This window comes from Telmatherina bonti, assembly GCF_933228915.1.
Source record: "Telmatherina bonti genome assembly, chromosome: 2".
In the NCBI taxonomy this organism is placed as follows: domain Eukaryota; kingdom Metazoa; phylum Chordata; class Actinopteri; order Atheriniformes; family Telmatherinidae; genus Telmatherina; species Telmatherina bonti.
This window is the reverse complement of record NC_136620.1, coordinates 3,060,001-3,083,397: the sequence shown is the minus strand read 5'-3', so window position 1 is coordinate 3,083,397 and position 23,397 is coordinate 3,060,001. Positions and strand designations below refer to the sequence as shown.

Sequence of the window (23,397 nt, the reverse complement as noted above, 5' to 3'; positions counted from 1 at the left end):
CCAAACCGAGTCTTATGGACTATCCTGGCAACCAAAAGAACCGAGTCCACAACCGAATCGAGTCTTATAGACTGTCCTGGCAACCAAATGAAACGAGTCCACAACCGAATCGAGTCTTATGGACTGTCTTGGCCACTGAATGAACCGAGTCCAAAACCAAACGGAGTCTTATGGACTATCCTGGCCACCGCATTAATCGATTCGACAACCAAAACGAGTCTTATGGACTGTCCTGGCAAACAAAATGAACCGAGTCCACAACTGAACCGAGTCTTCTGGACTGTCCTGGCCACCGCATGGACCGAGTCCACAACCGAACCGAGTCCTATGGCCTTTCCTGTCCACCGTATGAACCGAGTCCACAACAGAACTGAATCGACAACCGAACCGAATCTTATGGACTGTCCTGGCAACCAAATGAACCGAGTCCAGAATCAAACCGAGTCTTATGAACTGTCCTGGTAACCAAATGAACCGAGTCCACAACCGAACCGAGTCTTATGGACTGTCCTGGCCACCGCATGAACCGAGTCCACAACCGAACCGAGTCTTATGGACTGTCCTGACCACGGCATGAACCGAGTCCACAACCGAAACCGAGTCTTATGGACTATCCTGGCCACTGCATGAACCAAGTCCACAACCAAACCACGTCTTATGGACTATCCTGGCCACCGCATGAACCGAGTCGACAACTGAAACGAGTCTTATGAACTATCCTGGAGAACCGCATGAACAGAGTCCACAACCGAACCGAGTCTTATGGACTATTCTGGCAACCGAATGAACCGAGTCCACAACCAAACCGAGTCTTATGGACTGTCCTGGCAACCAAAAGAACCGAGTCCACAACTGAATCGAGTCTTATGGACTGTCCTGGCAACCAAATGAAACGAGTCCACAACCAAATCGAGTTTTATGGACTGTCTTGGCCACTGAATGAACCGAGTCCAAAACCAAACCGAGTCTTATGGACTGTCCTGGCCACCGCACTAATCGAATCGACAACCAAAACGAGTCTTATGGACTGTCCTGGCAAACAAAATGAACCGAGTCCACAACCGAACCGAGTCCTATGGCCTTTCCTGGCCACCGTATGAACCGAGTCCACAACCGAACTGAATCCACAACCGAACCGAATCTTATGGACTGTCCTGGCAACCAAATGAACCGAGTCCAGAATCAAACCGAGTCTTATGAACTGTCCTGGTAACCAAATGAACCGAGTCCACAACCGAACCGAGTCTTATGGACTGTCCTGGCCACCGCATCAACCGAGTCCACAACCAAAACCGAGTCTTATGGACTATCCTGGCCACTGCATGAACCAAGTCCACAACCAAACCACGTCTTATGGACTATCCTGGCCACCGCATGAACCGAGTCGACAACTGAAACGAGTCTTATGAACTATCCTGGAGAACCGCATGAACAGAGTCCACAACCGAACCGAGTCTTATGGACTATTCTGGCAACTGAATGAACCGAGTCCACAACCAAACCGAGTCTTATGGACTGTCCTGGCAACCAAAAGAACCGAGTCCACAACTGAATCGAGTCTTATGGACTGTCCTGGCAACCAAATGAAACGAGTCCACAACCAAATCGAGTTTTATGGACTGTCTTGGCCACTGAATGAACCGAGTCCAAAACCAAACCGAGTCTTATGGACTGTCCTGGCCACCGCACTAATCGAATCGACAACCAAAACGAGTCTTATGGACTGTCCTGGCAAACAAAATGAACCGAGTCCACAACCGAACCGAGTCCTATGGCCTTTCCTGGCCACCGTATGAACCGAGTCCACAACCGAACTGAATCCACAACCGAACCGAATCTTATGGACTGTCCTGGCAACCAAATGAACCGAGTCCAGAATCAAACCGAGTCTTATGAACTGTCCTGGTAACCAAATGAACCGAGTCCACAACCGAACCGAGTCTTATGGACTGTCCTGGCCACCGCATGAACCGAGTCCACAACCGAACCGAGTCTTATGGACTGTCCTGACCACGGCATGAACCGAGTCCACAACCGAAACCGAGTCTTATGGACTATCCTGGCCACTGCATGAACCAAGTCCACAACCAAACCACGTCTTATGGACTATCCTGGCCACCGCATGAACCGAGTCCACAACTGAAACGAGTCTTATGAACTATCCTGGAGAACCGCATGAACAGAGTCCACAACCGAACCGAGTCTTATGGACTATTCTGGCAACCGAATGAACCGAGTCCACAACCAAACCGAGTCTTATGGACTGTCCTGGCAACCAAAAGAACCGAGTCCACAACCGAATCGAGTCTTATGGACTGTCCTGGCAACCAAATGAAACGAGTCCACAACCAAATCGAGTCTTATGGACTGTCTTGGCCACTGAATGAACCGAGTCCAAAACCAAACCGAGTCTTATGGACTATCCTGGCCACCGCATTAATCGAATCGACAACCAAAACGAGTCTTATGGACTGTCCTGGCAAACAAAATGAACCGAGTCCACAATTGAACCGAGTCTTATGGACTGTCCTGGCCACCGCATGGACCGAGTCCAAAACCGAACCGAGTCCTATGGCCTTTCCTGTCCACCGTATGAACCGAGTCCACAACAGAACTGAATCCACAACCGAACCGAATCTTATGGACTGTCCTGGCAACCAAATGAACCGAGTCCAGAATCAAACCGAGTCTTATGAACTGTCCTGGTAACCAAATGAACCGAGTCCACAACCGAACCAAGTCTTATGGACTGTCCTGGCCACCGCATGAACCGAGTCCACAACCGAACCGAATCTTATGGACTGTCCTGACCACGGCATGAACCGAGTCCACAACCGAAACCGAGTCTTATGGACTGTCCTGGCCACCGCATGAACTGAGTCCACAACCGAACCGAGTCTTATGGACTATCCTGGCCACCGTATGAACCAGGTCCACAACCGAACCGAATCTTATGGACTGTCCTGACAACCTAATGAACCAAGTCCACAACCAAACCGAGTCTTATGGACTATCCTGGCCACCGCATTAATCGAATCGACAACCAAAACGAGTCTTATGGACTGTCCTGGCAAACAAAATGAACCGAGTCCACAATTGAACCGAGTCTTATGGACTGTCCTGGCCACCGCATGAACCGAGTCCACAACCGAACCGAGTCCTATGGCCTTTCCTGTCCACCGTATGAACCGAGTCCACAACCGAACTGAATCCACAACCGAACCGAGTCTAATGGACTGTCTTGGCAACCAAATGAACCGAGTCCACAACCAAACCGAGTCTTATGGACTATCCTGGCAACCAAAAGAACCGAGTCCACAACCGAATCGAGTCTTATAGACTGCCCTGGCAACCAAATGAAACGAGTCCACAACCGAATCGAGTCTTATGGACTGTCTTGGCCACTGAATGAACCGAGTCCAAAACCAAACGGAGTCTTATGGACTATCCTGGCCACCGCATTAATCGAGTCCACAACCGAACCGAGTCTTATGGACTATTCTGGCAACCGAATGAACCGAGTCCACAACCAAACCGAGTCTTATGGACTGTCCTGGCAACCAAAAGAACCGAGTCCACAACTGAATCGAGTCTTATGGACTGTCCTGGCAACCAAATGAAACGAGTCCACAACCAAATCGAGTTTTATGGACTGTCTTGGCCACTGAATGAACCGAGTCCAAAACCAAACCGAGTCTTATGGACTGTCCTGGCCACCGCACTAATCGAATCGACAACCAAAACGAGTCTTATGGACTGTCCTGGCAAACAAAATGAACCGAGTCCACAACCGAACCGAGTCCTATGGCCTTTCCTGGCCACCGTATGAACCGAGTCCACAACCGAACTGAATCCACAACCGAACCGAATCTTATGGACTGTCCTGGCAACCAAATGAACCGAGTCCAGAATCAAACCGAGTCTTATGAACTGTCCTGGTAACCAAATGAACCGAGTCCACAACCAAACCGAGTCTTATGGACTGTCCTGGCCACCGCATGAACCGAGTCCACAACCGAACCGAGTCTTATGGACTGTCCTGACCACGGCATGAACCGAGTCCACAACCGAAACCGAGTCTTATGGACTATCCTGGCCACTGCATGAACCAAGTCCACAACCAAACCACGTCTTATGGACTATCCTGGCCACCGCATGAACCGAGTCCACAACTGAAACGAGTCTTATGAACTATCCTGGAGAACCGCATGAACAGAGTCCACAACCGAACCGAGTCTTATGGACTATTCTGGCAACCGAATGAACCGAGTCCACAACCAAACCGAGTCTTATGGACTGTCCTGGCAACCAAAAGAACCGAGTCCACAACCGAATCGAGTCTTATGGACTGTCCTGGCAACCAAATGAAACGAGTCCACAACCAAATCGAGTCTTATGGACTGTCTTGGCCACTGAATGAACCGAGTCCAAAACCAAACCGAGTCTTATGGACTATCCTGGCCACCGCATTAATCGAATCGACAACCAAAACGAGTCTTATGGACTGTCCTGGCAAACAAAATGAACCGAGTCCACAATTGAACCGAGTCTTATGGACTGTCCTGGCCACCGCATGAACCGAGTCCACAACCGAACCGAGTCCTATGGCCTTTCCTGTCCACCGTATAAACCGAGTCCACAACCAAACTGAATCCACAACCGAACCGAATCTTATGGACTATTCTGGCAACCGAATGAACCGAGTCCACAACCAAACCGAGTCTTATGGACTGTCCTGGCAACCAAAAGAACCGAGTCCACAACCGAATCGAGTCTTATGGACTGTCCTGGCAACCAAATGAAACGAGTCCACAACCAAATCGAGTCTTATGGACTGTCTTGGCCACTGAATGAACCGAGTCCAAAACCAAACCGAGTCTTATGGACTATCCTGGCCACCGCATTAATCGAATCGACAACCAAAACGAGTCTTATGGACTGTCCTGGCAAACAAAATGAACCGAGTCCACAATTGAACCGAGTCTTATGGACTGTCCTGGCCACCGCATGGACCGAGTCCAAAACCGAACCGAGTCCTATGGCCTTTCCTGTCCACCGTATGAACCGAGTCCACAACAGAACTGAATCCACAACCGAACCGAATCTTATGGACTGTCCTGGCAACCAAATGAACCGAGTCCAGAATCAAACCGAGTCTTATGAACTGTCCTGGTAACCAAATGAACCGAGTCCACAACCGAACCAAGTCTTATGGACTGTCCTGGCCACCGCATGAACCGAGTCCACAACCGAACCGAATCTTATGGACTGTCCTGACCACGGCATGAACCGAGTCCACAACCGAAACCGAGTCTTATGGACTGTCCTGGCCACCGCATGAACTGAGTCCACAACCGAACCGAGTCTTATGGACTATCCTGGCCACCGTATGAACCAGGTCCACAACCGAACCGAATCTTATGGACTGTCCTGACAACCTAATGAACCAAGTCCACAACCAAACCGAGTCTTATGGACTATCCTGGCCACCGCATTAATCGAATCGACAACCAAAACGAGTCTTATGGACTGTCCTGGCAAACAAAATGAACCGAGTCCACAATTGAACCGAGTCTTATGGACTGTCCTGGCCACCGCATGAACCGAGTCCACAACCGAACCGAGTCCTATGGCCTTTCCTGTCCACCGTATGAACCGAGTCCACAACCGAACTGAATCCACAACCGAACCGAGTCTAATGGACTGTCTTGGCAACCAAATGAACCGAGTCCACAACCAAACCGAGTCTTATGGACTATCCTGGCAACCAAAAGAACCGAGTCCACAACCGAATCGAGTCTTATAGACTGCCCTGGCAACCAAATGAAACGAGTCCACAACCGAATCGAGTCTTATGGACTGTCTTGGCCACTGAATGAACCGAGTCCAAAACCAAACGGAGTCTTATGGACTATCCTGGCCACCGCATTAATCGAGTCCACAACCGAACCGAGTCTTATGGACTATTCTGGCAACCGAATGAACCGAGTCCACAACCAAACCGAGTCTTATGGACTGTCCTGGCAACCAAAAGAACCGAGTCCACAACTGAATCGAGTCTTATGGACTGTCCTGGCAACCAAATGAAACGAGTCCACAACCAAATCGAGTTTTATGGACTGTCTTGGCCACTGAATGAACCGAGTCCAAAACCAAACCGAGTCTTATGGACTGTCCTGGCCACCGCACTAATCGAATCGACAACCAAAACGAGTCTTATGGACTGTCCTGGCAAACAAAATGAACCGAGTCCACAACCGAACCGAGTCCTATGGCCTTTCCTGGCCACCGTATGAACCGAGTCCACAACCGAACTGAATCCACAACCGAACCGAATCTTATGGACTGTCCTGGCAACCAAATGAACCGAGTCCAGAATCAAACCGAGTCTTATGAACTGTCCTGGGAACCAAATGAACCGAGTCCACAACCGAACCGAGTCTTATGGACTGTCCTGGCCACCGCATGAACCGAGTCCACAACCGAACCGAGTCTTATGGACTGTCCTGACCACGGCATGAACCGAGTCCACAACCGAAACCGAGTCTTATGGACTATCCTGGCCACTGCATGAACCAAGTCCACAACCAAACCACGTCTTATGGACTATCCTGGCCACCGCATGAACCGAGTCCACAACTGAAACGAGTCTTATGAACTATCCTGGAGAACCGCATGAACAGAGTCCACAACCGAACCGAGTCTTATGGACTATTCTGGCAACCGAATGAACCGAGTCCACAACCAAACCGAGTCTTATGGACTGTCCTGGCAACCAAAAGAACCGAGTCCACAACCGAATCGAGTCTTATGGACTGTCCTGGCAACCAAATGAAACGAGTCCACAACCAAATCGAGTCTTATGGACTGTCTTGGCCACTGAATGAACCGAGTCCAAAACCAAACCGAGTCTTATGGACTATCCTGGCCACCGCATTAATCGAATCGACAACCAAAACGAGTCTTATGGACTGTCCTGGCAAACAAAATGAACCGAGTCCACAATTGAACCGAGTCTTATGGACTGTCCTGGCCACCGCATGAACCGAGTCCACAACCGAACCGAGTCCTATGGCCTTTCCTGTCCACCGTATAAACCGAGTCCACAACCAAACTGAATCCACAACCGAACCGAATCTTATGGACTGTACTGGCAACCAAATGAACCGAGTCCAGAATCAAACCGAGTCTTCTGAACTGTCCTGGTAACCAAATGAACCGAGTCCACAACCGAACCAAGTCTTATGGACTGTCCTGGCCACCGCATGAACCGAGTCCACAACCAAACCGAATCTTATGGACTGTCCTGACCACGGCATGAACCGAGTCCACAACCGAAACCGAGTCTTATGGACTGTCCTGGCCACCGCATGAACTGAGTCCACAACCGAACCGAGTCTTATGGACTGTCCTAGCCACCGCATGAACCGAGTCCACAACTGATCCGAGTCTAATGGACTGTCCTGGTAACCAAATGAACCGAGTCCACAAGTGAACCGAGTCTTATGGACTATCCTGGCCACCGTATGAACCAGGTCCACAACCGAACCGAATCTTATGGACTGTCCTGACAACCTAATGAACCAAGTCCACAACCAAACCGAGTCTTATGGACTATCCTGGCCACCGCATTAATCGAATCGACAACCAAAACGAGTCTTATGGACTGTCCTGGCAAACAAAATGAACCGAGTCCACAATTGAACCGAGTCTTATGGACTGTCCTGGCCACCGCATGAACCGAGTCCACAACCGAACCGAGTCCTATGGCCTTTCCTGGCCACCGTATGAACCGAGTCCACAACCGAACTGAATCCACAACCGAACCGAATCTTATAGACTGTCCTGGCAACCAAATGAACCGAGTCCAGAATCAAACCGAGTCTTATGAACTGTCCTGGTAACCAAATGAACCGAGTCCACAACCGAACCGAGTCTTATGGACTGTCCTGGCCACCGCATGAACCGAGTCCACAACCGAACCGAGTCTTATGGACTGTCCTGACCACTGCATGAACCGAGTCCACAACCGAAACCGAGTCTTATGGACTATCCTGGCCACTGCATGAACCAAGTCCACAACCAAACCACGTCTTATGGACTATCCTGGCCACCGCATGAACCGAGTCCACAACTGAAACGAGTCTTAGTAACTATCCTGGAGAACCGCATGAACAGAGTCCACAACCGAACCGAGTCTTATGGACTATTCTGGCAACCGAATGAACCGAGTCCACAACCAAACCGAGTCTTATGGACTGTCCTGGCAACCAAAAGAACCGAGTCCACAACCGAATCGAGTCTTATGGACTGTCCTGGCAACCAAATGAAACGAGTCCACAACCAAATCGAGTCTTATGGACTGTCTTGGCCACTGAATGAACCGAGTCCAAAACCAAACGGAGTCTTATGGACTATCCTGGCCACCGCATTAATCGAATCGACAACCAAAACGAGTCTTATGGACTGTCCTGGCAAACAAAATGAACCGAGTCCACAATTGAACCGAGTCTTATGGACTGTCCTGGCCACCGCATGAACCGAGTCCACAACCGAACCGAGTCCTATGGCCTTTCCTGGCCACCGTATGAACCGAGTCCACAACCGAACTGAATCGACAACCGAACCGAATCTTATAGACTGTCCTGGCAACCAAATGAACCGAGTCCAGAATCAAACCGAGTCTTATGAACTGTCCTGGTAACCAAATGAACCGAGTCCACAACCGAACCGAGTCTTATGGACTGTCCTGGCCACCGCATGAACCGAGTCCACAACCGAACCGAGTCTTATGGACTGTCCTGACCACTGCATGAACCGAGTCCACAACCGAAACCGAGTCTTATGGACTATCCTGGCCACTGCATGAACCAAGTCCACAAGCAAACCACGTCTTATGGACTATCCTGGCCACCGCATGAACCGAGTCCACAACTGAAACGAGTCTTATGAACTATCCTGGAGAACCGCATGAACAGAGTCCACAACCGAACCGAGTCTTATGGACTATTCTGGCAACCGAATGAACCGAGTCCACAACCAAACCGAGTCTTATGGACTGTCCTGGCAACCAAAAGAACCGAGTCCACAACCGAATCGAGTCTTATGGACTGTCCTGGCAACCAAATGAAACGAGTCCACAACCAAATCGAGTCTTATGGACTGTCTTGGCCACTGAATGAACCGAGTCCAAAACCAAACCGAGTCTTATGGACTATCCTGGCCACCGCATGAACCAGGTCCACAACCGAACCGAATCTTATGGACTGTCCTGACAACCTAATGAACCAAGTCCACAACTGAAACCAAGTCTTATGGACTATCCTGGCCACCGCATCAACCGAGTCCACAACCGAACCGAGTCTTATGGACTATCCTGGCCACCGCATGAACCGATTCGACAATCGAACCGAGTCTTATGGACTGTCCTGGCCACCGCATCAACCGAGTCCACAACCGAACCGAGTGTTATGGACTATCCTGGCAACCAAATGAACCAAGTCCACAACCGAACCGAGTCTTTTGGACTGTGCTGGCACCCAAATGAACCGAGTCCACAACCGAACCAAATCTTATGGACTGTCCTGACAACCAAATGAACCGAGTCCACAGCCAAAACTGAGTCTTATGGACTATCCTGGCAACCGAATGAACCGAGTCCACAACCAAACCGAGTCTTATGGACTGTCCTGGCAACCAAATGAACCAGGTCCACAACCGAACCGAATCTTGTGGACTGTCCTGACAACCTAATGAACCAAGTCCACAACTGAAACCAGGTCTTATAGACTTCTAAAATTGATATTTTCACATATCTGAGACCAAATATCCAGGACAATAAGAGACTTATACTCAATATTTTGCCCATCCATCAAAGAACAAGCCTTTTTATCTTTTTAAAATTAATTTTAAATACAATCTTTGCTTAGAATTATTTAACAATTATTTTCACACTGGTGCAAAATTATAATATTTTCTGATGTATGATTTTTCTGAGATATTTACAAGTTGTGCGTCCTTATAGCCATCAAGCTTCAGTTTGCTTCACATATGCTTGTTAAATTAAAGCAACAGTTTAGCTTCTGTGTACGATGCTAGCATGCATTAAGTGACAACGGACTAGAGGTGTGAAGTACTGTATCATTCACCGTAACCAAAGAGATACAGGTTTTAATAAAAATAAATAAATCCAGGATCCACTTCAAGACAATAAAAGGTTTGTTCTGCAGATTTATGGCTTTATGATTGAACCAAGCTTCTGGGTCTCCATGTCTTGAATATGAGTCAGCTGCCATGACTTGTGGAGTACTTCAGAGGTCAGTCGTTGGACTCCTTCTGTTCAGGTTGTAAAAATATCACAGAACTTTAATGTCTGTGTCGTCATCACCAGACGACTGCAGTCCAACAGACCCAATAAGCCCCTGGATGAGAGAGAACAGTCTACAATGAAATGTTAAAAACTGAGATTAGTCCGTTTGGAAGCAAAGAGAAGTGGGTCGGCGTTGGTGAACACCTGGAGACTCAAGCTGTTAAAACTACCTGGCAGGTCTGAAACCTTGGAGTGTTGATGAAGCCTGGTCCCGCTGGATAAATCTGAATGTGATTTTAATTGATTATTTGATATTATAAATATACTTCACAACATGTTATTAGTTAAATGATGAATATTTGATAGTATAAATATGTATTTAATGTTTTCCAGCAGATGTCAGAGCCTGGTGAACCTCCAGGATTCCTCTGTCTGATGCAGCTGCTGCAGTTTTCCACACAGTCTTTTCCATCTTGTGCTTCCTGTCAGCATGAAGCTGCTCCAGTACGTCCAGTCACATTGTCCAAAAGCTTCCCAGTTCCATGTTGCCGTGGTTACCATCTCTGCACATACTCTCCATCTCTGTGAGACTGTACAATAAGGTTATACTGAATAAAAATGTTTTGTTTTCTGTTTGATTGAAAGTTGTTTTAGAAGACACGATGAACTCATTTACTGAAGATTAATATTTTTGCGAATATTTTACAATAGTTTTCTGGCTACATCATCAATAAGAAGGGTTACGCGTGTATTTATTCAGTTTACATAAGGAAGTGAAATATTTATGATGCAGTGATAAAATATTGATTAGATTCTTACAAAAACTAATCTCAAGTCATTAATTACATTAATGCCTGGTCCACCAGTCAGTCCTCAGTCCTGGTCCTGCTGGACCAGATCCACCGATCAGTCCTGGTCCTGCTGGACCAGATCTACCGGTCAGTCCTGGTCCCGCTGAACCAGATCTACCGGTCAGTCCTGGTCCTGCTGGACCTGTCTGCTGCTTCTGACCCAGCCAACCATCAGATTCTCCTCTCCACTCTCTGAGCTCAGCATCTCTGGATCTGTCCTCTCGTGGTCCACGTCCTACCTCTCAGGAAGATCCTTCAGAGTATCCTGGTGAGGAGAAGTATCCAGATCACATGAAAACAGGGGAGCCTCAGGGATCGGTGCTCGGCCCTCTTCTCTTTCCACCATACACCTCCTCACTCGGTGCAGTTAGAAGCTCTCATGGCTTCTCCTACCACTGCTATGCAGATGACACTCAGCTTTTCCTCTCCTTCCTACCAGACAACACAACGTCTCAATGAGAATATCAGCTTGTCTTGCTGATATCTCTGCATGGATGAAGGATCACCACCTTCAGCTCCATCTGTCCAAGACAGAGCTCATTGTCTGTCCAGCCAATCCTTCCTTACCTCTGCAGATACGTGTGAAGCTCCACTCTATCACACTTGTTCCTACGTCTGCTGCCTGGAATCTTGGGGTCATGGTGGATGACCAGCTGACCTTTAAGGTCCAAGTTGCCTCGGTTGCCCGTACCTGCCGATATGCTCTCTACAACATCAAGAGAATCAGACGTACCTGACAGAACACACGACTCAGCTTCTCGTTCAGGCTCTGGTCATCTCACACATCGATTACTGCAGTTCCCTACTGGCAGGTCTGCCTGCATGCTGGTTAAACCTCTGCAGATGATCCAGAATGCCACAGCGCGTCTGGTTTTCAACCAACCCAAACGAGCTCATGTCACTCCGCTGCTAATCGCTCTTCACTGGCTTCCGGTTGCAGCACGCATCGAATTCAAAGCTCTGCTTCTGGCTTACAAAACAATAACTCAAACGGCTCCCGTCTACCTTCACTCCCTAATCCAGTGAAAGACACCTCGTGTCTTTGGGCGAAAGGCAGGGTACGCCAGTCCATCGCAGGGCCACACAGAGACAAACAACTACTCACACCTATGGACAATTTAGAGTATCCAATTAACCTATGGTGGGAGGAAGCCAGAATACCCAGAGAGAACCCACGCATACACAGGGAGAACACACAAACTCCACACATGCCAAAAAGGATCGAACCAGTAATCTTCTTGCTGTGAGGTCACAGGGCAGGCTGCAAAAAACATTATGGTATAAATTCTTTGTATTATAACATAGGTGATATTATGGGTAAAAGCGATATTTGGATGAAAGCGTCTGCTAAATGACTGTAGAATAGAATAGAATAGAATAGAATAGATAATTAATCCCATCATCATTTAAAGCAATTGTAGCCACTTGTTCTGCAAGTAATTTCAAATTTCTTTAAAATGATTAATTGAGATAATCTCTGCCATAAAGCTCGTTTTCCCATCATACAACAGACAGATTGAATGACTTCAACCACTGCTGGAGTGTTTGCAGACAGTAAATCCTGGAACAGACAATAATATCATGGCTTCGTTGTATAATGTAGATGTGAAGGAAAGCTCAAACAGGTGCCAACCTCTGACATGTTGCAGCCGGACAAGGTGTAGCATTCCCACGCTAGCATGCAGAGAAAATCGTTTTAAAATGGAGGTTATAACTCCATGTTTTCCCTTGTAAAAAAAACAAAAACACATTACAGGTACTGTATGAAATAAAACATTTAGTTTGAATGACTAAATATAATGTGGGAATGTAAATACTGGTATGTTTACCATCTCGTTGCTGTTGACAATGTAAAACGAATAAATGTTGACTCTCTGCTACGTCCAAACTCAATTTTTTAATTAATTAAAAAATTTAATTATTACTTAGTTGAATATGAAATTTTATTTCCTGTTAACTCATTCTATTAACTTATCTGTTAACTCATCCTGTTAACGTATCTGCTAACTTATCCTATTAACGATGCTGTTAACTCATGCTGTTAATGTAATTTTTCATTCATCCAGTTAAGGTATCTGTTAACCTGTCCCGCTGATCTACCTCATCTTAGTGAAGTATCAGATAAGTTACCTTTTTAACATATCCCCTAACTTATTTCATTTTGTCCTTTAAATTTTATTATTATTGAATTTATCTGTTTGGTATTAATATTTTTATTCTCTTAATATACTCTAATGTTATGTGTGAAGCTTCTCCTGCATGCAGCTGTGATGCTTTACATGAAGTCTTGTAGATGAAATTTGATGCAGAAATAAAGCTGTGCTCATTTTCATCATAATAAAGTGTGTTTTCCCTTTCAGCCGTCGCTCTGTCTGCACAGTGTGTATGATCCAGTCAGCAGTGTGATGGTGTGTGTGTGTGTGTGTGTGTGTGTGGTCTGTGCACTAATCAGGCTTTCTTATTATAAAACAAAGCTCTTTTGTGACAGGAAAGTGTGTGTGTACTTCTGCACATTTGAAGGTGTGTATTTTCATACTTTTGTTTCTGTGTTAGACGTATTTGGCAGATTTGATGTCAGTTCAGAGAGCGACCAGACAAAGCAGTCCTGTTACTGGGACCTTGCTCAGCTGATGTCAAGTCAGCTGATGGTAGATGTGGAGGGTTTAGTAGCTGGAGGAGATTTTTGGATCACACCTCAGCCAAGAAAAACAAACATTGAACATAACTCCAGTTTTATTTTTAACAATGAACGTGTTCACCCCTGCGATGGACTGGCGACCTGTCCAGGGTGTACCCCGCCTTTCGCCCAAAGACTGCTGGGATAGGCTCCAGCTTCCCCGCAACCCTTCATCAGATTAAGCAGTTAGGATAATGAATGAATGAATGTGTTCACACTGGTAAAGTCTGTTTTACAAAACTCACTGTCCACTTCCACGCATAGTCCGGTTTGTTTGAAGCAGTGTGAACACTCATTCTCACTCTGGTTTGGACCAAAGGGTAGAAAGCTGGTCCAGTTGAAAACCCGGAAGTCTACTGGTTTTGGATTAAAAAAGAACGCTGGTCCAGTTGAAAACTGGGGGTCAACTTATTCAGACCAAAGAGGCATACTTTGTTCTGATACTCTTCTTCTTTTTTCTCGGTTGGTGTCCGATTTGGGGAATTTCGCCCCCTTGTGATCTGTTGTTGTAACTGCATGATGACGCCCGGGTGGTTTGGTCTGATCCAGAAAAGTTCAGAGTGAAACCAAACCAAAGGAAGGAGGGACATCTCTCTGTGTCCCTGCCCAGTCAAGCCTCTGGTCTGTCCTGTAGTGTATCCATGTCTACATGAGTAAATGTGATGAGTTGCTGGCATGTGATCGGCTGATTGGATATTTGTGTTACTGGAAAGTTGGACAGATGGTTCTGATGAAGTGGAGTGTGAGTTTATAGATTCATGGATTGTTTACAACTTAGCTAGGTTAATTTGTGGAGACAAAGACTGTGTGATAAGAGACATGTGAAGCCAAATCCTATGCAGATCATGATGCCCATCTTACAGGCAGCTAATCAGATCCCTCCAGATCTCAACATGCCCACTCTAGCCAATGAGGAGTGACTTTCAGTGATCTATGAATTAGTTTCACAGCCTGTGTGTTTCTGAGACGAATAATCATGGAGAACAGAGTCCAGAGGATGGCCTTTGATCCGGCTCCTTGACAACTCGTCTATTTCTCACTTTCTCCAGCTTGTTCTCTTCCTTTCCAGTCTCGTTCACTCTTCCTCTTTCTTTTCACCCTCTCACATTCACTTCACCCTGTCTTTAAAGAGGGTTAGGGTTTTCCCATCTGCTGGCTTCTGTTGTTCCACTTCACCACCGTCTCACTCCTCTCTCCTTTCCACTGGCTTGCGAAACTCAGTGAAGTAAATAATCTGTAATAGGACTTTCTGTCCTCTTTTTTTATTTTCTTTCATTAAATTCTCCCTTTCTAAACCACCTTTTCCCCTCCCCTCACTCTCATTCTGCTCTTCTAAGGCTTAAACCTAATTATCTCCTGCTCTGCAGAGAGAAACCACACACTCAGTGGGAACAGCCTGTGGGAAGCAATGCAGCCGGGGGGGACGGACAGCGTTTGTTCTCCCTCCGGCTGGTCAACTCCAATCATGTCAGCGAGATGAAGAGGAGAGAAACACATGATAAGATGCTAGACAATGTGGCTTTAACCCTTAAATCTCTTCCATGATTAGGAACAACAGGGTGCAACAACAGCTGCATTTCTAGAAACGCAAAAAACACCATTTATTGGAAACACCTTCAAACACAAATGCACTTTTATTGAAATTTTAGAAATTATGCTTTTATATTGCAAAAACTGCAACGGAAACACAGCTACAGCAGGGTAAACTGTGACAGATAACAATGTTCATGATGGCAGCAGACAGAGGTCAGTGTGAAACCTGGATCAGTTATTAACAAAGAAGTAGGCAGTATGAGATCTACGATCATTAACCTGTAAACCTGCAGCAGATACCTGAGGTCTACCCAGCCAGCAGGACCAGCAGTGTGTAACTGTGATGGTCATTTGACCCTCCAGCTGGTCTACGGAGGTTTTCCAGCTTTTCTATCCGTCCAGGAGGTTTACAATCCAGACACAACATGTAGTGTTTATTCAGAGACTCTAGATGGTAAATCCACCATTATTTATCACATCTTCATCACCATCACTACCATGTTGCTAAGAGACCTCTATTTTCACCTGGACATGATGATGAAGACACTTCCTGTCAGACTTTCCACCAATCAGAGAGCTTAAACTGACGGTAACGTCCAATCAGGAGCAGCCAGAGATCAATAAGTGATCCATCCATCCATCTTCTGCCACTTATCCGGGGTCGGGTCGCGGGGGCAGCAGCCTAAGCAGGGAAGCCCAGACTTCCTTCTCCCCAGCCACATTTGCCAACTCTGCGGGGGGGATCCCGAGGCGTTCCCAGGCCAGCCGAGAGATATAATCCCTCCAGCGTGTCCTGGGTCTTCCCCGGGGTCTCCTCCCAGAGGGACGTGCCTGGAACACCTCACCAGGGAGGTCCAGGAGGCATCCTGACCAGATGCCCGAGCCACCTCAACTGGTTCCTCTCGATGCGGAGGAGCAGCGGCTCTACTCTGATCTCCTCCCGGATGACTGAGCTCCTCACCCTATCTCTAAGGGAGAGCCCGGCCACCCTGCGGAGGAAACTCATTTCAGCCTCCTCTATTCACAATCTTGTCTCCCTGAAGTGTCCAGGCAGCTGTGCGACTTTCAGCTTCCTGTCACATTTTACAGTTGCATATCTGTCATTTAATTATCATGAAAAAAAAAAAAAAATTTTAACGTTTAAGAATCGTAATTAAATTGGACATGTTGTATCATGATGCGTTGTTCTGTGGAGGAAACTCATTTCAGCCGCCTGTATACAAGATCTCCTTCTTTCGGCTCGTACAAGGGGGTCCGGTACCCCATACCCCCGGAGTACCCCCCACAGGAGACCCCGGGGGACACGGTCGAACACCTTCTCCAGGTCCACAAAACACATGTAGACTGGTTGGGCAAACTCCCATGCCCCCTCCAGGACCCCAAAGAGGGTATAGAGCTGGTCCACTGTTCCGCGACCAGGATGAAAACCACACTGCTCCTCCTCAATCCGGGATTCGACTATCCGGCGGACCCTCCTCTCCAGGACCCCTGAATAGACCTTACCAGGAAGGCTGAGGAGTGTGATCCCCCTATAATTGGAACACACCCTCCGGTCCCCCTTCTTAAAAAGGGGGAACACCACCCCAGTCTGCCAATCCAGCGGCACTGTCCCCGATGTCCACGCGATGCTGCAGAGGCGTGTCAGCCAGGACAGCCCCACAGCATCCAGAGCCTTAAGGAACTCCGGGCGGATCTCATCCACCCCCGGGGCCTTGCCGCCAAGGAGCTTTTTGACCACCTCAGCGACTTCATGTCATGGATTTCCAAGCCGTGTGTGCGTAGCTCCTTCTCAGTGGTGTTTGCTGGAGGCGTGGCCTGTGGTTACGCCGCACAGCTGAGTGGAATCAGGATCATGCTCCTAACCTGCTTATAAACCCCAGGCTGTTCACCATTCCACGCTGGATCATTGTCTCTTCAAAGTGTTTGCTACGTCGTCTGAGACAAACTACAGCCTTTACGCTGGCCTGTCCTGCCGGTTCAGCCATCTGACGTCCACCCAGCCTGCCTGGATCTTTTCCTTGCCTTCACGGATTCTGCCGAGATCCTCGGACATCTTCCATCTGGTCCTCCCTGTGATTGTTTAATTAAACAGTTAAGCTGCCAACCAGTTCCGTGGGTTCATTCTCTTTTTGTGACACTTTAGCCCCAGAGATAGGAGAGTCCACCCCTGAGTCTCTGCTTCCTCATCGGAAGACGTGTTGGTAGGATTGAGGAGGTCTTCGAAGTATTCCCTCCACCGACCCACAACGTCCCGAGTTGAGGTCAGCAGCTCCCCATCTCCACTGTACACAGTATTGATGGAGCACTGCTTCCCCCTCCTGAGCCGCCGGATGGTGGATTCTCATCAACAAGTGATGAGAAAAGCAGGAAAATAATGATCCTCTATGGCTGGAATAAAGCCAAGAAGACGTTTGGGATGCAGCTGAGGTGGAGGTGCTGCAGTGAGGACAGCAGGTAGATAGTAGCAGGAAGACGAGTGGAAATGTGGAAATGGTTTCTGTGGCAACAGGTTTAAAGATAGATTCATTTCAAAGATTTTCAAAGGTGTCCAACTGGGATCTGGACTTGGCCCACTTCCTTTTAATATGAATGAATTCCAGATGTTGTGATGTGTATTAATGTTTCCTTATCACACCCATCCTGAAAAAAGCTGGTGCTTAACCGTAGCTTCTGCTGGTCCATCTCCAATCTCTCTTTATCTCCAAAATATTCAAAAGCTACAGTCTCATCTTGATTAAAGAAAAAAGATTGTCATGACCGTTCCAATATGGATTTCTTCCAAAACACAGTACGGAAACAGTCTTGGTCAAAATCAACAATGGCTTCCTCATTGAATCTGACTCTAGATTGCTTACTATTCTTATCCTCCTTGACCTCAGCACACGCACACACATCTACATCATTCCACACTACTCCTGGACTATCTGACAGACATTGGAATTACTGGTGTTGCACTTTCCTGGTTTGCATCAAATGTTTACAGAACGCAGAATATTCATACAATTAAAGGGCCACAAGTTTGGATGTGCGTGTCTCACTGGGTCTCGGCCAGGGTTCAGACGTGGGCCAATCCTTGTTTCCCTGGGCACACTTCTCCATTACCACACAATCTGTTTCCACTGCTATGCCAAGGACAAACATCACCTGCTTGGAACATATCCAGACATGCATGTGCAGGACCTTCTTGAAGCTAAGCAGTGGTATAACCGAAGCCCTTCTTATCGGCTCGAAACCAAACCTCGCCAAATCACAACACACTCCAGTCCCACCCACTATTGCTGACGGACTCCCTGTACCCTTCTCAGCCCGAGCCTTAACAGCACCCTCTCACTTACACCCTATATTGAAAACATATCCTGCCCTGCCTTCTTCCATCTCCACAGTATCTCCAGACGCCATCCATCTCTGTCCAAATCCACTTCATTCAATCGTCACTTCCCATATCAATTACTGTAATGTCCTTCCCACCAGAGTCCACACCAAACTCACCAACAGACTGATCATCACCCGCATCAAACCCGCTGATCACATTACCTGAAATGCACACGCACACACATCGGACAGTCAGACTTCATCATAGCATTCAAAACCAAAGTCAAAACCCACCGGTTTAAATTGGCATTTTCATTCTAAATGGACACTTTGCATCACGACATGTTTGCTCTGTTTATTATTGACTCGTTACTGTTTTCAAAGTGAGTGCTGGTGTTTCTTTTTTTCAAAGCTCTTATAATCTTTAAAGACATCACGTCTCCATGGAAACATCACGTCTCCATGGAAACATCACGTCTGCATGGAAACATCATGTCACCATGGAAACATCACGTCTCCATGGAAACATCACGTCTGCATGGAAACATCACGTCTCCATGGAAACATCACGTCTCCATGGAAACATCACGTCTCCATGGAAACATCACGTCTGCATGGAAACATCATGTCACCATGGAAACATCACGTCTCCATGTTGACTGTGTGCATCAAATTCCACAAGGCATCCAATGCATATTAGATTTTTACAGGTAAATTACATCGGGACAAACCACTAGGACAGAGACGTGTCTTTACTACCGAAAACGACTGATCAAATTTATTTTGACATGAATATCATTTTATTATTTTCTGTTTATTCGATGAGTACAGAAACTTCTGTGCAGAATAAAGAGTGAAAACATGTATGTCACAACAATAGAGACCTCCCAAGGTGGTGGGGAATGGCAGGGCTGAGATCCTGTGGGACTTCCAGATCCAGACAACAAACCAAGCGCACATGGTGATGATGGATCAGCAGCGGGGGGAAAGCCGAAGGAAAGGATGTATCATCCCAAACCATGAAAATATCAGGAAAAAAGGAAAATGGTAATTTTGAGAACTAGCAAGGATTCCAGGAGGACCTGCAGAAATGAGTTTTTCCTCCCTGTTTAACATGAAAGTGCTGCTAAACTTTCATGCTACTTTTCAGCTACAGCTGCTTGATTCTGCTGGTGACCCCCACTTTGCTCCTTAAGTCTAAATCTAGATACAAAGAGGAAAAACTCTACTTCCAAGGGAACCAGGGATTCATAATTTCTTTCCAGGAACTTTTAACACACACACACACACACCTCTTTGGTGGCTGACCATGGCTTCCCCAATCTGTCCATTTATACAAACCATTCCATGACTTTCCTCACACAGCAGGCCAACACTGCTGGAGAGGGCAGTTTGTCAGCTGGGCACACGCCTAAGCACACACAACTTCATAAACACACACACACACAGCAGACTGATCTGCTGATCTCACATGACCCAGTCCCTTCGGTTGGCGGCCTGAGTGCACCCACACAGATGCACACGATCCCACGGTTGGCTTTCCTTCCGTCCCTCTGCAGGTAGAGGTTTTCCTCAAAGATTAGCTCTCCAGAACGTCTGTGACGCTTCAGGGCGCCATCATGAGCTCACAGAACAGGACTGTTCTGGAGCCACAAATTCCATTTAGAACTCATCAATATGCAAATCATTGATTTAAATTCTATTCTACAGTCATTTAGACGCTTTTATCCAAAGCGACTTACATCAGAGTGAGAACAACACAAGCAGGAAATCAGACAGTAGAGGACATGGTAGGAAGGTGATGGTGGACTGTCCAGTTGGACGCAGGTCCTTCCATGAAGCTACAGGCTTTTTTTTTTCTTTTTTTTATCTAAACTGATCTTTCAGAGAAAGCATCCCTTCGCCCGGAGACATGACCAGATCCCTGAGAGGAGACGGCAGGAAGAGCTACAGCAGCCGGAAGCAGCCATGCTAACATGGAGCCCAACATAATGATGAGAAACCTGGACAAAATACTACTCGTATACTTAGGATTACTTTACGCTTTCCTGGTACTATTTTACTTGTCCATAGGACTACATTACACATTCCTAGAATACTTTATTCATCCCCAGAACTAGTTTACTCGTTCTTATGACTAGTTGACTTGTTTTTAGGACTAGTTCACTCATTCCTAGGACTCCATGTTTAACAAAAAGCCTTTATTGGTTAAATCAGATATAAAACCTTCAGGGAAAAGCTGATCTACAACACCTAGAATGTCTGAAACAGTGCAGTTTGTCACGGGGTGGCGGCGAGGAAGGTGTGGACCCAAACACAGAGATGAGGGAACAGGGATGCAGATTTTAGTAGATTTATTTTAACCGAGGATCTCCGGGGACTACACAAACAAACTAAGACAACAAAATGATCCAGCAACCAAGAACTAAAACTGAGGGGTATAAATACACGGGGGAACCAAACAAGAAACAGGTGTACGGAATGAACTGAAACAAGACCAGGTGAACTCAATGAACAGGAAATCAATAAAGCTAAACAACAAACAAGGGAAGCAAACAGGAAAAACTAGAAAATAAAACAGGAAACCTGAACTAAGGAAAAACACAAACCACCACATCATGACACAGTTGCATCTCCAGCCACACTGAAGAAGACGTCAGATGAAACAGCTGATCACTCTGACATCTTTGTTTGAAAAAAGAAAAATGTGACTGAAAGCCTCATGAATGTGTGTCTAACCACGGATCTGTGCTCCAGCAGGACCTGTCCGCCATGGAAACCAGTGGGAGGTACGCACCATCTTTTTGTATTCAACATTTTTGCTTTGTTTTAGTAAAGATTTTACAAATCAAGATGTTTATTTTCTGTCTTGATGAAGACAGTCATCTGGACTGACAGGGCCCATGTGATGCAATACTCTGTGGCCAAAAAGTGAAGCTTCTTATGAGGCGAAAGATGGCGTGCTGTCAGGGAAATGATGCAGCAGAGCAGACCAAGGAAAACTCTCTGTAAGGACTGGATTACAGATCAGAGAGAGAAGGGGCGGCTAGTGACAGAACAGCTGATGTTTTAAGAGGGCAATGGTAAATCCTGTTGGTGTTTTACAGGATTATTACACTGATACTGTAAGAGGAGAAGTTGTATTAAAGAATGTTGAGATTCCTAAAAGCTCCCTGCTAAGCAGCACAGATAAATCCCCACAGAAGTATCATTAAGTACATTATAGTGATACCAAAGGAGGAATAATTATCAGGCAGCTTTAATTAAGTCACTGTTGAAGACCAAATGTCCACGCTTGGTCTCTACAGCAGTGAAACAAGAGCGCAGTGGAGGTTTTTATCAGTGGACTGACCCTGGTTACTCAGTAAACCAACCAGCCGTCCACACGGTGTTTTTATTTCGTTACTATAGACGGGAAAAAGAGACACTCTCACGGATGTAAAGAACAAATTTATCATCAGCCAGGTCCAGGACTTCAGGATCCAGATTTAACACCACCTTAACTTTCACTGTGACTTGGTTAAGAAAAAGATCAGAAAGGTTTTAAATCTGAAAACTGTTGCAAAAGATTTCTCTCCGCTTTGATGTTACGACTGCAGGACCAACATGTCTGAAAATCAGAACAGGAGACCATCTCAAAGCGGCAAGTTCATGACTTATTCATTCAATTAAAGAAGAAAGAACTGATTCCTGAACAGCTGGTTATTGATTTTAACTCGATGAGTTAAATCCTCACACAGAGAAAAGCAGAGGCGGAGGATACCAAATAATCCATGATGCATTACTTCTTATCAAACATCTCTTTGGTTCAATTCAAACTGGAGAAGAATTATCAGATCTAGTCCTGGAAAGACCACCTATTTATACCAGTTCACGTGGATTTATACTTAACACAGTTCTAATCTAACTTTGTTAGCATGTCTCCATGGAAACATCACGTCACCATGGAAACATCATGTCTGCATGCTGACTGGGATCACAAGCTTTTGCAGGCTGCTTTATGTATCAACTAGATAAAAAGATGCAGCATTAAAGCCGTACAGAAGGGTTGAATGCAGAATTTCAGGAAGTAGACTGTATCATTCCAATGATGCCGTAGCACTCCACAACTCCCTCCCACCCACACCAACCAGCCAGCTGTGATGAAGATCAGGAGTCTGTGTTGCAGACGGGAGGAAGACGTGAGCATGTGTACTGTACACGTCCAGGTTCTACGGAGTTTTGTGAGAACCAATACGGGAATTAGAAGACTTACTTCATCTGTTTGACGATGGTGCTTTTGCCAGATTCTCCAGCGCCTGCAGGAGACAAGAACACAATGTAAACATGCTGCCTGTGTGTGAGAAAGGGAGGAGGAAGAGGAGGGTGAGGATGATGATGGGGAGATTCATTGTCTTAAAATCCTTCATTAAGCTCTGCAGTGGAAGGGGTGGAGCTGCAGGAATGGAATGGTGGTGGCACACTGTCCTCTTTCCCTCCATTATCCCTCCATCCATGTTTGGAAAAGAGTTTGGCATCCAGACAAGACCCAAAAGCGTGGGTTTAAAACCTGCTGGTTAGGTCTGGGATGAGGAGCAATCTCTCACGTTCCTCACCTTCCTTACCAACGTTACCTTCCTCATCAACCTGACCTTCATTAGCAACCTCACCTTCCTCACCAACCTGACCTTCATTAGCAACCTCACCTTCCTCACCAACCTGACCTTCATTAGCAA

The 23,397-nt window shown here is 46.6% G+C and overlaps 1 protein-coding gene across 1 annotated transcript in view; it reads right to left on the bottom strand.

Annotated features, from left to right (window-relative positions):
• The window catches only part of LOC306762528 (guanine nucleotide-binding protein G(o) subunit alpha), a gene marked incomplete at both ends in the record, with an annotated part of 249,970 nt that overhangs the window by 207,716 nt on the left and 18,857 nt on the right, over positions 1–23,397 (bottom strand). The window contains one exon of the mRNA XM_079249040.1: positions 22,938–22,980. Within this exon, the coding sequence (XP_079105166.1) occupies positions 22,938–22,980 (43 nt within the window). The remainder of the gene's footprint in view (positions 1–22,937; positions 22,981–23,397) is intronic.